At 39.3% G+C, this 12956-nt stretch overlaps 1 protein-coding gene across 4 annotated transcripts in view; it reads right to left on the bottom strand.

Annotated features, from left to right (window-relative positions):
- Positions 1–372: 372 nt before the first annotated feature.
- The window catches only part of LOC109410266 (dnaJ homolog subfamily C member 13), a 56295-nt gene continuing 43711 nt past the window's right edge, over positions 373–12956 (bottom strand). For 3 of the 4 annotated variants that reach the window (XM_029872861.2, XM_029872863.2, XM_062852040.1), the window contains 6 exons: positions 4921–6233; positions 3591–4470; positions 2353–2898; positions 2170–2292; positions 979–1237; positions 373–916 (listed from right to left, as the gene is read on the bottom strand). In XM_029872861.2, the coding sequence (XP_029728721.2) occupies positions 789–916; positions 979–1237; positions 2170–2292; positions 2353–2898; positions 3591–4470; positions 4921–6233 (3249 nt within the window). In that variant the 3' untranslated portion in view covers positions 373–788. The remainder of the gene's footprint in view (positions 917–978; positions 1238–2169; positions 2293–2352; positions 2899–3590; positions 4471–4920; positions 6234–12956) is intronic. The other variant, XM_029872862.2, reaches the window with a different exon arrangement.

The raw sequence follows: 12956 nt of genomic DNA, 5'->3' as shown, positions 1-12956 counted from the left end.
GAATTGTGTCGCTAAGTGTTGGTCATTCAATAAGATTATGTTATTCTTAGAAGGGCGGCCACCCCCGATCATCTTGACAGTATTCCATAGTTCTTTCTGTGTCATGTCCGGATTTATGGAGTTAATCCTAGATACAGGCTTTAAGTCTTATACACTGGTGAACCGAATTCTCGCGGTTCGAGAAATTTGACAATAGAGCGGGGTCGTTTCCTATCAAGATTGGAAGAAAAAATATACTGAACCATACTGGGAAGCGAACCCAGACACTTATCATTGTCCCAGACAATTTTATCGTTGATCTACAAGAACGCTAATGTCAAGTGGGGCCAAAAAGGATTGTGATATAATTCATCCTCATACTAATATGATTACTCTAGTTTATAGTTCTTTTTATTCCTTGCGAAGTTATTGTGACTTCAATATATAAATTACATTTTAAAAATATCACAATATAATAAAAATCCATTATCTTATGTATAGAGTTTGCAGTTAAACTTTATAAGCTATTTTCTGATGGTGATATATTACACGTCATTACTTTCATTAACCGATGAATAATGCTACGTCACTATTAGATCATTTTAGTACTCCTCTTTCGAATGCTAACTAGCCATTATGTTTATCAGTTCATTTACAAGATTTTATAAACTATTTAGACGAAATGGCGACCCTGGTTCAAAGTTTTGTTGTTTACGTGAGTGGGAAATATTACGACTACTTGTTCTGCCAAAATTTCTGCTAGCAGCACAGGATGTGTGGAATAGCATTGAGTCTTGTCTGTGTGATACTTACGAATCGTTGCTGGTACTACGCGAAAACAGTGGGTCGTCCCGATCAATCGGCGGTGGTGAAGTCAGCACTTCGACGTTCTTGGCTGGCCCCTGGGTCAGATACCCAGCGGTAGTGTTGGGAGCTCCTGAGGAATAAAGGAAAAAAATCAATATAGAGGCTGCACTTTCGTAAGCACTTCGATCGTACCTGTAAGATAGCCCCTAACGTTGGTGTCGGTGATGAACAGATCGTGCTTCTGGTCCCGATACTCTGCCCAAACTGGGTTCTGATTCAGTATGTGTGCCACTCGATCGCCGTAGGTCAGGTTTGATGTCATGGCTTTGAGGGCGGCCACAATTTGGGCCTTAACCATTGCCGGGTTTGTGGTGGCTTCAATGCGGCTCTCCAGTAAACCCAACAAATAGGGAATCAGTTGACACTCCAGTGATTGACGTATGAGGGAGTCCTAAGATAATGTGATCATTAGCTATGAAAGATTGAACAAACGGGGAGGATACACGAGCAAGAAAATAAAATTTCCTGATTTTCTCAGGTTTTCGTACCAGCTATCAAATTAAGACATAGGGTGCCTGTACCAGTTATCGCACTACCTAAGAAGAACTATTTCTACAAAAATAAGAAGAAGACCGTCGAATGCCATCGATATGTCAAATGATTGATTAGTTTTCATACTTCACAAGAAAAATATACAAAAGGGTCCAAAACTACTTTTAGTATTTATTACGGCGTGTGCCAATGATAGGAACCCTGTACCAGTTATGGATACATTTGTTAATTTGTGTTCCACTTCGCACTATTTACATGCATTCCTTATGGGATTAGCCATAACTGGTACACTATGGCGAAATAGGGTGCAAGGAAGCCGAAAATTTAAGGAAAATGATTTATTTCTATCATAATTTGAGCAAATTGTGAAGTTTGAATGATTGCAATCATCTTTAATGAACATGATCTGTCGTTCAAATTTTTTTTCTTGTTGATTTGCATCATTAAAGATTGAAAATCGACTATGGCGAATTTGAGGTACTATAGCCATAACTGGTACACTGAGCCTATATAGAAGAAAAGAATCCGGTAGTATCTGTTGAAACTCTCAAAGAAATTACATTACAAGGTATTAGCATTTCTACCAATACTTCTAGAAAAATTGAGCCCACGAAAGATTATCCAGCGGATCTCCCAAATAGAAGCTGATGAAGTGTCTCGCAAAATTTAGGATAGTATCTGATTTTTGCATGTAACATTTAAATTGTGTATAGGAAGCCTTCCTTGTCAATAAATTTAAGGTTACGATAGGTTATATTGGTATTGGTAGATGTGAAGACTTTTTTGTTTTGGTTTTGTAATGGTTAGAAATGAGCTTTGTCTAAAACTTACATGCTGACACTTGAATAGTCTACTCAATGTCTCACACGATGTAGCAACCAGTTCCCGGTGACTTTCCATGCACGACTTCAACGCTAGAATACAATCCGTCTGTGAAATGGCACTCACGCAAATCTGTGGGGGGAAAAAGTTCATCGTTATTAAACTGCAAGTAAAGCAATAGCTTTTTCTCACCTCTGAAAGTGACAACTGATGCAGTACGGTGAGCGCGCTTTTTGGTTGAACAGATAATTGACGGAAGAATTTGGGTATATGACCCAACACTGGTACCGAATCGGCAAGGTTTGGTTGTGCATTTAGCAGCAGGACCAGTGCAGTCGTTGAGATATCCAGTATATTCTTATCAACACCGTTCCGACTGATGTTGTCCACTATGAAATCCAACAAATCGGCAAGGAATTGCTTTGGTTTGCGTAAGGTCCATCCCGGATTGGAAATGTACAGTCTTAGATAAACGCCGGAAACGACCAGCTCACTGGAACAGATATCTGGCAAAACCTCCGGATCCCGCCAAATAGTTTTCGGGTTTTGCTTCTGCTGGGCGAAGAAACTATCGGCACTGTCATGCACTGCATCCGATACGCTACTTCGTATTCGATCATTCCAGATTAGCTCCGGATGCTCATGAGTAGATTCAAACATTTGAACAGCCACCGATGGGGAATCGATCATAGCGTCCAAGAATACTGATGGTAAATATTTACAAACCGTAATGCGAATCTAGAAATGAAGGGTGTTGACAAAAATATTATTGAACCGAATTTAATTTAAATTGATCCGTGGGTAGTGTCCGGTTTACGATCCGGTATCATCGTAAGCGAGACGACATCGACCCGTAATATAATAACAACAATTCTATGTTTCAAAAAATTAAATGAATGATAGGAATGTAAGGTACAAGTGTCCACCACCGTTTTATTGCGTTCAAAAGTATTGCACGGAATAAATTCTTTGATAAGCGCAGTTTCGAGTTCGAAAGGAATCGCTCAAGAAACTTCTTGAGTGATTCCTGGCAGAAACTTTCTTCTGTGACTGCCATTTGAGCTGTCATTTCTTCACTACTGCGTACTGCGATCGAAGAAAAACCTGTTTCTTGAGCAATTCAGGCAAGGAATTTCCCATGCATCAAGATAGGCTGAGAAATTCCTTCTGAACTGCAAACAGTGCTATAATTAGATATATTCTTAAATCCTGGCAAATGGATCACTACTATTGCTGGCTTTCATGATCAAAATTATAATCTCACGGTCGCCATCTAGTATTCGATTCACTTGAATAAACGAAAACTTACCCAACTACTGTGAACGGAATCCGGATATTTCAAAAGTAATTTATATCGATAATTTACTAAACATAAACAATACCCACGGATGCGATTCATACTCGCTAATTAAAAAGCCCAGAAATCCTACCTTTGGTCCGCTGAGTTTGTCGGCGTTCATCTTTGATAGTAATTCCGCACAACATTCCCGTATCTGCGGATTGTTCGAATTGCAAAACAGATCTAGCAAATATATTACAGCGCCTTTAGAATGCCCCTCTTTGATCATTTTGGGAACGTTGAGCAGCCCTGAAAGCGTTTCCAGCACTTTCAGTTGCATGTCGCGTAGGTCCTTATCCTTCAAGGCAATCAAATAGAGACCAAATATTTCGCAGGCTGAGATTTCAGTGACACATTCCTTGTTGCGAGACACTAGACACACGATTTCCAGCGCCAGCGTTTTCAGGATTTTATCCCGATCGCACAAGCTGGACGACAGGAACCCGAACAACATTTCGAAGTGTCCGATGCACTGAATCTCTACATTGGTGTTCGATTTGATGACAGAGATGAGGGCCTTCATCGCCATCACTATGTGATTGATCGCATTCGGGTTCGAAGCGAAATCGTACGTTTTCGAAGTGTCATCCACGGAAGCCGATCCGGAAGTGGTCAAATGATTTCGTTGTCTTGCGCGACTGTACTCGCTCAGTACGGCGTTGATGTCCGGTTGCTTCTGCTGGGGACCACCTGTATTTGTATTATTGTTGATGATATTACTGTTCACTGGGTTGCTTTTGGTCGGAACAAGAGGTTTCCATGTTTTAGTGGGAATGAGAATACCTTGGCTGTTGACGGTGTTGCCACTTGGCGGCGGTGGCAGTGGTTTGACGTTTTTGGCGGTTAGGTGATTGTAAGCCTGTTTGAGGAACTCCAGCAGATCGATTACGAACGTTTTCGGATTGATGATTGGGAACGTTGGCATTTCGTTGTAGATTCGGATGAAAATGCCTCCGATTTTCAGCTCGTCCCTGAAAACATAAAAAAACACTTTTTTTATAAAAAAAAATACATTGAATCATGATTTTCAATTACAATATAGTAAAACAAAAGTTATAAACTTCTATAAGTGATTCAAGTTGTTCAGAAAATCATGTGTTGTTTTCGGAATCGCATTCAAACTAATATGCTTTGGAGTACAGGCTGAAAAATGATGTGTTACCTAGTAAATTGATGTGGCATTTTTGATTTGGTACAATAAAGTTTATAATTTGCATAATAGATATGAACTATGCTGCTTCTACCCGCATAACAGTCCCATCTTTGCTGAGTTAGGTATCTATTCATAACATGGGACTGTTATGTGAGTAACGAAGTACTGCCTCATGGAGAAATTGCTACTGTTTTTTCCTCGTTTATACTTACAAATTAACAAATAAATAACCAAAAATTCAAAATCATGATCATATTTATAATCATACCTGTGAGCGTCAAATGAAAATCCCTTCACGATTTCATGAATATCGGCCACGTCCTCATACTGCTCTTTGGATGCATTGGTTCGCTGGAACTCCAAGAAATCCATCAGCTGTGCACGCGTTCCGTTGTCCCAGATGAGATACGGATTCCTGGTGTTTGAATTGAGAAGCTTCAGCACCTCCGTTTCTTTATCGGAAACCATCTTGTTCGCCACAAACGCTGTCAGCAGTTGATCTAGCATTTTCTTGACCACGGTGTTGGCGGGTGCGGTGGCCGATATCTTATACTTCTTGTTGCTCAAGCCTTTCTCACACTCGGACAGCTCGACGGAGGAAGCATCTGACGCCTGAGTTTCGGGTTTGTCTTGCAACGTGCGATCCATGATGGCAGCTGTCTGTATCAAGTTTGAATTGTTCTGAATAAGATTTGAGGCATTTTGGGAGTACGTTTGTGACTGTGTGAGCGAGTTGCTCCTGATGGCGGCCGGCTGTTGAGGGGAATCACTTCGAGAGGTGGGATTCGATTTGGGCGTTGACTTCGTAACAGCTTGTTTAGGATCATCGATAAGGGTCATTTGATATCCGGCAAGAGCAACACAAGCCAACAGAGACAGTTTCGCTAGATTGTTCGAAACTTGCTGATTGTTCGATTGCTCTTCTGTCGATACACCACTTTCGTCCAGCGTATAGTCATAGTCGAACATAAAAATCATAAGAGACCACAATACCCCATTTCGCACTAGATTACACTGTAAGTCGTAGTTGTTGGCAGCCAAACTGGTCACCAGACTAACTGAAAGCGAATGCTTGAAGTAGACCACTCTGCAAACATCCACGATCAACTGTGGCAACTCTAAGATCTTCTTCCGACAGTTTTCAAAACTACAAGCCACTTCGAAGCACCGGGTGATGTTCGATATCACTTCATAGTGCAGCGAATCCCGCTGTGAGTCAGCTCCCATGATAGAGACACATCGAGAATATGCTTCCAGCAGTGCTTCTATGCCCTCTTCCCGTCGCAGTTCTTCCGCATTCAGTGCAGAGCAATGAACCGTGTGGTAGCACAGCTCGGAAGCAGCGCTAAGCAACGGAACCGTTTTAGAGAACAGCTGTTCATCTTTCGTTTCCAGACGAATTGTTTTGATGAGTTGCGGATAGCCGGCATATTTGTACGGTTGTAGGACATCCGCGTACCGGTCGAAGAGAATGCTTTGCGCTCGCAGAATCAACACAATGTTGCTCGGGTTGGGCCCATCCGTGTTACCCCGTCGTGAACACAGAAACTCGTAGGCTCGATTGACGCGTTCGAAAATTTCCTGAAAATAGTAAAACAGTAAATAATTGTAATACCTACCGAAGTGCTGTTCTTAGAGTAATCAATGCAGTTGGTCGTTTGAGCATGTAATCGTGTATATTGCTTCACGCATCGCTAAGTCATATCAATTCTATAACTTTCACCCAAGGGCGTAGCCAGGGGGGGGCAGGGGGGGGCCGTGGCCCCCCCCTGACCGAGCAACTATATTCTAACTTAACCGAAAAACTTAGATGATCAGAGCTGTTTTTGACTAGTAAAAATAAAATTCTCCTGCATCCTCGTATTTTTTTTAATGTATGCAGGAATTCCTTCGGAAATTCTTGGAGGAATATCTTCGAAAATTCCTGAGGGTATTCCTTCGGAAAAACTTGGAGGAATTTCTTTGGAAATTCCTGAAGGAATTCCATCCAAAATTCCTGGACGAATCCCTTCGCAAATTCCTTGGGCAGTTCCTTGGGAAAATCTTGGATGAATACCTTCGGAGATTCCTGGAGGAATTCTTTCAGAAATCCATGGAGAAATTCGTGAGGAAATCCTTAGGTGAATTCCTTACGAAATTCCTGGACAAAATAATTCCAAACTTCCTGGAGGAATGCTTTTGGAAATTCCCGGAGGAATTCCTTCGGAAATTGCTGGACGAATGTCATTGAAAATTCCTGGAGAAAATCCTTCGGAAAGTCATGGAGGAATTTTTCCGGAAATACATTATGGATTTTTTTGGAAATTCTTGCACCTAGCGGAATTCCTGGAGGAATTCCTTCGGACATTTCTGGAGGAATTCTTTCAGAAATTTCGGGAGAAATTCCTTCGGAAATTGCTGGATGAACTCCTTTGGAATTCTTTCGGAAATTCCGGGAGGAATTCCTTCGGAAATTGCTGAACGAATTTCATTGGAAATTCCAGGAGGAATTCCTTCTGAAATTCCAGCAATAATTTCTTCGGCAATTTCTGGAGGAATTCCTTCGGAAATTGCAGGACGAATTCTTTTGGAAATTCCTTCAGGAATTCCTGGAGGATTTTTTTCGGAAATTCTTTTTAGATTTTTTTTAATAAATTCCTGGAGGAATACCGTCGGAAATCCCTAGCAGAATTCCTTCGGAAAATCCTGAAGGAATTCTTTCGGAAATTCCGGGAGGAATTCCCTCGGAAATTCCATTAGGAATTCCTTCAAAAAATTCCTGAAGGAATTCTTTCAGAAATTTCGGGAGGAATTCATTCGGAAATTGCTCGACGAATTCCGTTGGAAATTCCTGGAGGAATTCCTTCTAAAATTCTTGGAAGAATCCCTTCGCAAAATCCTGGAAGAATTCCTTCGGAAATTTCTGGAAAAAATCCATCGGAAATTCCTGAAGGACTTCGTTCGGAAATTACTGGAGGAATTCCATCGAAAATTCCTTGGCGAGGTCCTTCGAAAAATCTTGGATGAATACTTTCGGAAATTTCTGGAGGAATTCTTTCAGAAATTCCGCGAGGAATTCCTTCGGAAATTGCTGGGCGAATTCCTTTGGAGATTCATGGAGGAATTCATTCGGAAATTCCAGAAGGAATTTCTTTAGGAATTCCTGGAGGAATTCTTTCGGAAATTCCGGGAGGAATTGCTTCGGAAATTCCTGAAGGAAAATCCTGGAGGAATTCCTTAAAAAATTCCAGAAGGAATTCCTTTCAAAATTCTTGGAGGAATCTCTTCGCAAATTCCTGGAAGAATTCCTTCGGAAATTCCTGAAGGAATTCGTTCGGAAATTTCTGATGGAATTCCTGCAGAAATTTCTGGAGGCATTCCTTCGGAAATTCCTTGGCGAGGTCCTTCGAAAAATCTTGGATGAATACTTGCGGAAATTTCTGGAGGAATTCTTTCAGAAATTCCGCGAGGAATTCCTTCGGAAATTGCTGGACGAATTCCTTTGGAGATTCCTGGAGGAATTCATTCGGAAATTCCAGAAGGAATTTCTTTAGGAATTCCTGGAGGATTTCTTTCAGAGATTCCGGGAGGAATTGCTTCGGAAATTCCTGAAAGAAAATCCTGGAGAAATTCCTTTAAAAAATCTAGAAGGAATTCCTTTCAAAATTCTTGGAGGAATCTCTACGCAAATTCCTAAAAGAATTCCTTCGGAAATTCCTGAAGGAATTCCTTCGGAAATTCCTGAAGGAATTCGTTCGGAAATTTCTGATGGAATTCCTGCGGAAATTTCTGGAGGCATTCCTTCGGAAATTCCTTGGGGAATTCCCTCGAAAAATCTTGGATGAATACCTCCGGAAATTTCTGGAGGAATTATTTCAGAAATCTATAGAGAAATTCCTGAGAAAATCCTTGGATGAATTCCTTAGGACATTCCTGGAAAAAAATCATTCTAAACTTCTTAGAGGAATGCTTTTTATGATTCCTGTAGGAATTCCTTCAGAAATTGCTGGACGAATTTCTTTGGAAATTCCAGGAGGAATTCCTTCGGAAATTGCTGGAATAGTTTCATCGGAAATTACTGGAGGTATTCTTTCGGAAATTCCGGAAGGAAATACTTCAGAAATTCCTGGAGGTATTCCTTCTGAAATTCCTGGAAACTTTTTTTTCGAAAAGTCTTTTTGGATTTTATTTTTGGAAATTCCAAGAGGAATTCCCTCGAAAATTCATGGAGGAATTCCTTTATAAATTCCGTTAGGAATTCCTTCAAAAATTCCTGCAGGAATTCTTTCGGAAATTGCTGGATGAATTCATTTGAAGATTCATGGAGGAATTCCTTTGGAAATTCCTGCAGGAATTCTTTCGGAAATTCTTAGGGGAATTTCTTCGGTAATTCCTGGAGAAATCCCTCCGGAATCTGTTGGATGCATTCCTTCTGAAAGCAATTATTTCGGAAATTCTTGGAGAAATTCCTTCAGAAATTCTTGGAGGAGTTTCTTTAAAAATTCCCGGAGGAATTCCATTGGAAATTCCTGGAGTAATTCCTTTAGAAATTCCTTCGGAAATTCCTGGCAAAACTCGTTTGGAAATTCCTGGATGATTTTTTTTTTTTGAAAATTCCAGGAAGAATTCCTTCAGAAATTCCAGGAGAAATTCTGTCGGAAATTCCTGGAGAAATTCCTTTGGAAATTTCCAAAGGAATTTCTCCATGAATTTCCTATGTTATTCCACCAGGAATTTTGCGAAGGAATTCCTTCAGGATTTTCCGAATGAATTCCTCCATGTATTGCCGAGAGAATTCCTCCAGGAATTTCCGTGGCAATTCCTCCAGGAAATCCAGGGAAATCCTCCAAGAACTTCCGGAGAAATTCCTCCAGGAAATTTCGGAAAAATTCCTCCACAAATTTCTGGAGGAATTACTCTAGGAATTTCCGGAGGAAATCCTCCAGGAATTTCCGAAGGACATCCTCCAGGAATTTTCAAATAAATTCCTTCTGCAATTTCCGAAGGAATTCGTCCTGGAATTTCCGAAGGAAATCTTCCAGCAATTTCTGATGGAATTCCTCCTGGAATTTCCGAGGGAATCCCTGCAGTAATTTCCGGTGGAATTCCTCCAGGGATTTTCAAAGGAATTTCACCTGGAATTTTCAAAGGATTTCCTGCCGGAATTTCCGAAAGAATTCTTTCATGAATGTCCGAAGGAATTCCACCAGGAATTTTCGAATGAATTTCTCCAGGAATTCCTTCACGAATTTCCGAAGGAGTTCCTCCATAAATTTCAGAAGGAATTCCTTCAAGACTTTTGCGAAGGAATCGCTCAAGGATTTTCTGAAGGAATTCCTCCATAAACTTCCGAAGGAATTCCTCCAGAAATTTCAAGAAGGAATTACTTCAGAAATTTCAGGAAGGAATCCTCCAGGAATTTCCGAAGGAAATCCTTCACGAATTCTCGAAGGAGTTTCTCCAAGAATTTTCGAGGGAATTCCTGCAGGATTTTCCCGAAGAATTCCTCCATGAGTTTCCGGAGGAGTTTGTCCAGAAATTTCCGTAGGAATTCCTCCAGGAATTTTCAAAGGAATTTCTCCTGGAATTTTCAAAGGATTTGCTTCTGAATTTCCGAAGGAATTCCTCTACGAATTTCCAAAGAAATCCCTCCCGGAATTTCCAAAGAAATTTCTTATGGATTTGCCTTGAAATATCTCCAAAAATTTCCGAATGAATTCCTCCAAAAATTTTTGACGGTTGTCCTCAAAAAATTTCCTTAGGATTTTCACACATAATCCCCAAACGTGTTTCTGAAGGAATGTTTGAAGGAGTTTCTTAAGTTTTCGTAGGAGTTCCGCAATACATTTTTGAAGGAATTTCTTGAGGAATTTCCGAAGAAACTTCTCAAGGATCTTTCGCTGGAATTCCTTGAGGAATTTCGTAAAGATTTATAAAAAAAAAACCGAAAAAATTCTTCAACAAACTTATCAAACAATTTCTCACGAAATTACCCAAGGTATTCCATAAGATATTTCAGACATATGTCAAAAAAATTTCCAAACGATTTACTTTAACAATTTCCGAATTTTCCTAATCAAGGCATTTTTAAAGGAAAGATTCAAAGAATTTCCGAATGAGTTCCTCCAGGAAATAAAAAATCACAAAAAGCATTTCTTCAGGAATTTCCGAAATATTTTTTCAAGGAAGTTTTGATTGATTGATTGATTTATCTTTATTTGAGAGACTTTCAGCCCTTGGCTGGTTCGTCTCTAAGGTAGTTTTGAAAGATTATTAAAGAAATTCTTTATGGAATTTCAGAAGGGATATCTCATGAGACTTTTAGTGGAATTTTTTCAATATTTTCGAAAGAATTGCTTCAGGAATTTGGGAAGGAATTCTCACAGAAATTTCCGGATGCATTCCTCCAAGAATTTTTGAAGATATTCCTCAAGGAATTTTTGGAAGAATTCCTCACGGAAACTCCGAAGGAGTTCCTCAAGGAATATTCTAAATCTATTTCAAAGAAATTCCTCAAGGAATTCTCGAAGAATCTTCTAAAGGAAATCGTAGAAGAACTCTCGAAGGAATGTCTTATGGAATTTCTCAAGGAGCTTTAGAAATGAAGGAATTCCTTAAGAAATTTCTGAAAAATTTTTCAAGAAATTTCCGGTGGAATTCCTCAAGGATTTTCGAAAATAAATTCCTGAAATTATTTTTTAATTGATTCCTTTAAAAATTTCCGAATGCATTGCTCTAGCAACTTCCACAGATATTCCTCCATGAATTTCCGAAGGAATTTCTTTAGAAATTTTCAAAGAATTTTGTCCGGTAATTCCGAAGGAATTCATTAAAGGACTTTTCGACGAAATTTCTCCAAAAATTTCTTAGGGTATTTCTCAAGGAAAGGAATCTTAGTTTGATTGGAATTTTTGAAAGAATTCCCGGAGAAATTCTTAAAGTATTTTCTGGAGCTTCTCAAACGGATTTCTGGTGGAATTAAGAATGATATTTGTAAAGAATTGCTGGGGAAATTCTCAAAAGAATGCATGGTGAAATTCCTAATAAAACTTGTGGAGGAATTATTGAAGAAATTTCTGAAGGTATTCCCAACGGAATTACTGCAAGTTTTCCGAGGGTAATTTCTGCTGAAATATCTACATTAAAATAACCTGGAAAAATATTAAAGAAATTTCTGGAGAAACTGCTGGATAAATTCAAATTCATGATGGCATTTGTTAAGAAATTCCCGAAGCAATATCTTGAGGAGTTTCTCAGGATTAGAATCATATATGATTCTTCCATTGAACCATTCCTGTTAATTACCCATATTTCATACTTCACTTTTTTTTTAAATGATGAAGTATTTGAACTCCTTGTTACTGCAAAGAGGTTTTCAGTGTAAGGGTGCTCGCCCCCCCCTGGCCGAAAAGCTGGCTACGCCCTTGCTTTCACCCGAAAATCGTTTCGAAAAATTCATTCCCCGGAAAACTTTGAATGAGAATACAAAAGAATGATTCACTGTGCTGTAGCTCTCTCCGGGAAAAGGCAACACGGAGAAAAATCGGTTTAGTTTGAAACAACAAACGTGGTAGTTGAAATACAACAATGAAAAATAGTTGTAAACAAACTGTTTTTTGTTGATTCAAACTTATTTTAATCGTTTGAAATAACCATCGAAATTAGTTGTTTCTACTATAACTTGGTTTTCCAAAACAAACACAGGTTCGGTGGTTTCAAACTAATGTGTTTGTTGTATTTCAACGGGAGATTAGTTTGTTTTTACCGGATTTCAGGTTGTTCATTTTCAATCAGACGTGAATCAATCAAACCAAAATCATAGATCACTTCAACAAATACTGCCAGTTAAAATAAACCAATATTTTAGTCAGAGAAAAAACAATCGGAAATTTAGTTCAAAACAAACCAATATTTCGGTTTGTTTCAATATTGTCATTCCGCCACCGTCGTCGCCAGCTCTGCTGTTATCGTCATTATTCGCAACAGAACAGACTTGTGAAGAATTATTTCAGCAAAATAGCAGCAAACAGTGAGTTTTGGTAAAGTTTTTGATGGTTTTATTCACAGTAACAAATTTATTTTTTACCCACCAGCATGCATTCGAAATGACAAACAATTTCATTTCCAACAACTTTCTCAAGCCCGGTGTCCCGTTCCTGCTACATCTACAAGTATGTTTGTGGCAAAATAGGAAGCCACTTCACCTCTTGCGAAAATTAGAACAAATAACGTATGGATGCCACTTCATCATATCGAAAATCTTCACGCATAATCAGTCAGCATCATGAATTAGCTGCTAGTAAATTAAAAGTTTGGTGTTTCAGC

This window comes from Aedes albopictus, chromosome 2, assembly GCF_035046485.1.
Source record: "Aedes albopictus strain Foshan chromosome 2, AalbF5, whole genome shotgun sequence".
NCBI classification, from domain to species: domain Eukaryota; kingdom Metazoa; phylum Arthropoda; class Insecta; order Diptera; family Culicidae; genus Aedes; species Aedes albopictus.
The sequence above is the reverse complement of the archived record's forward strand: the minus strand, read 5'-3'. Positions and strand labels throughout refer to the sequence as shown.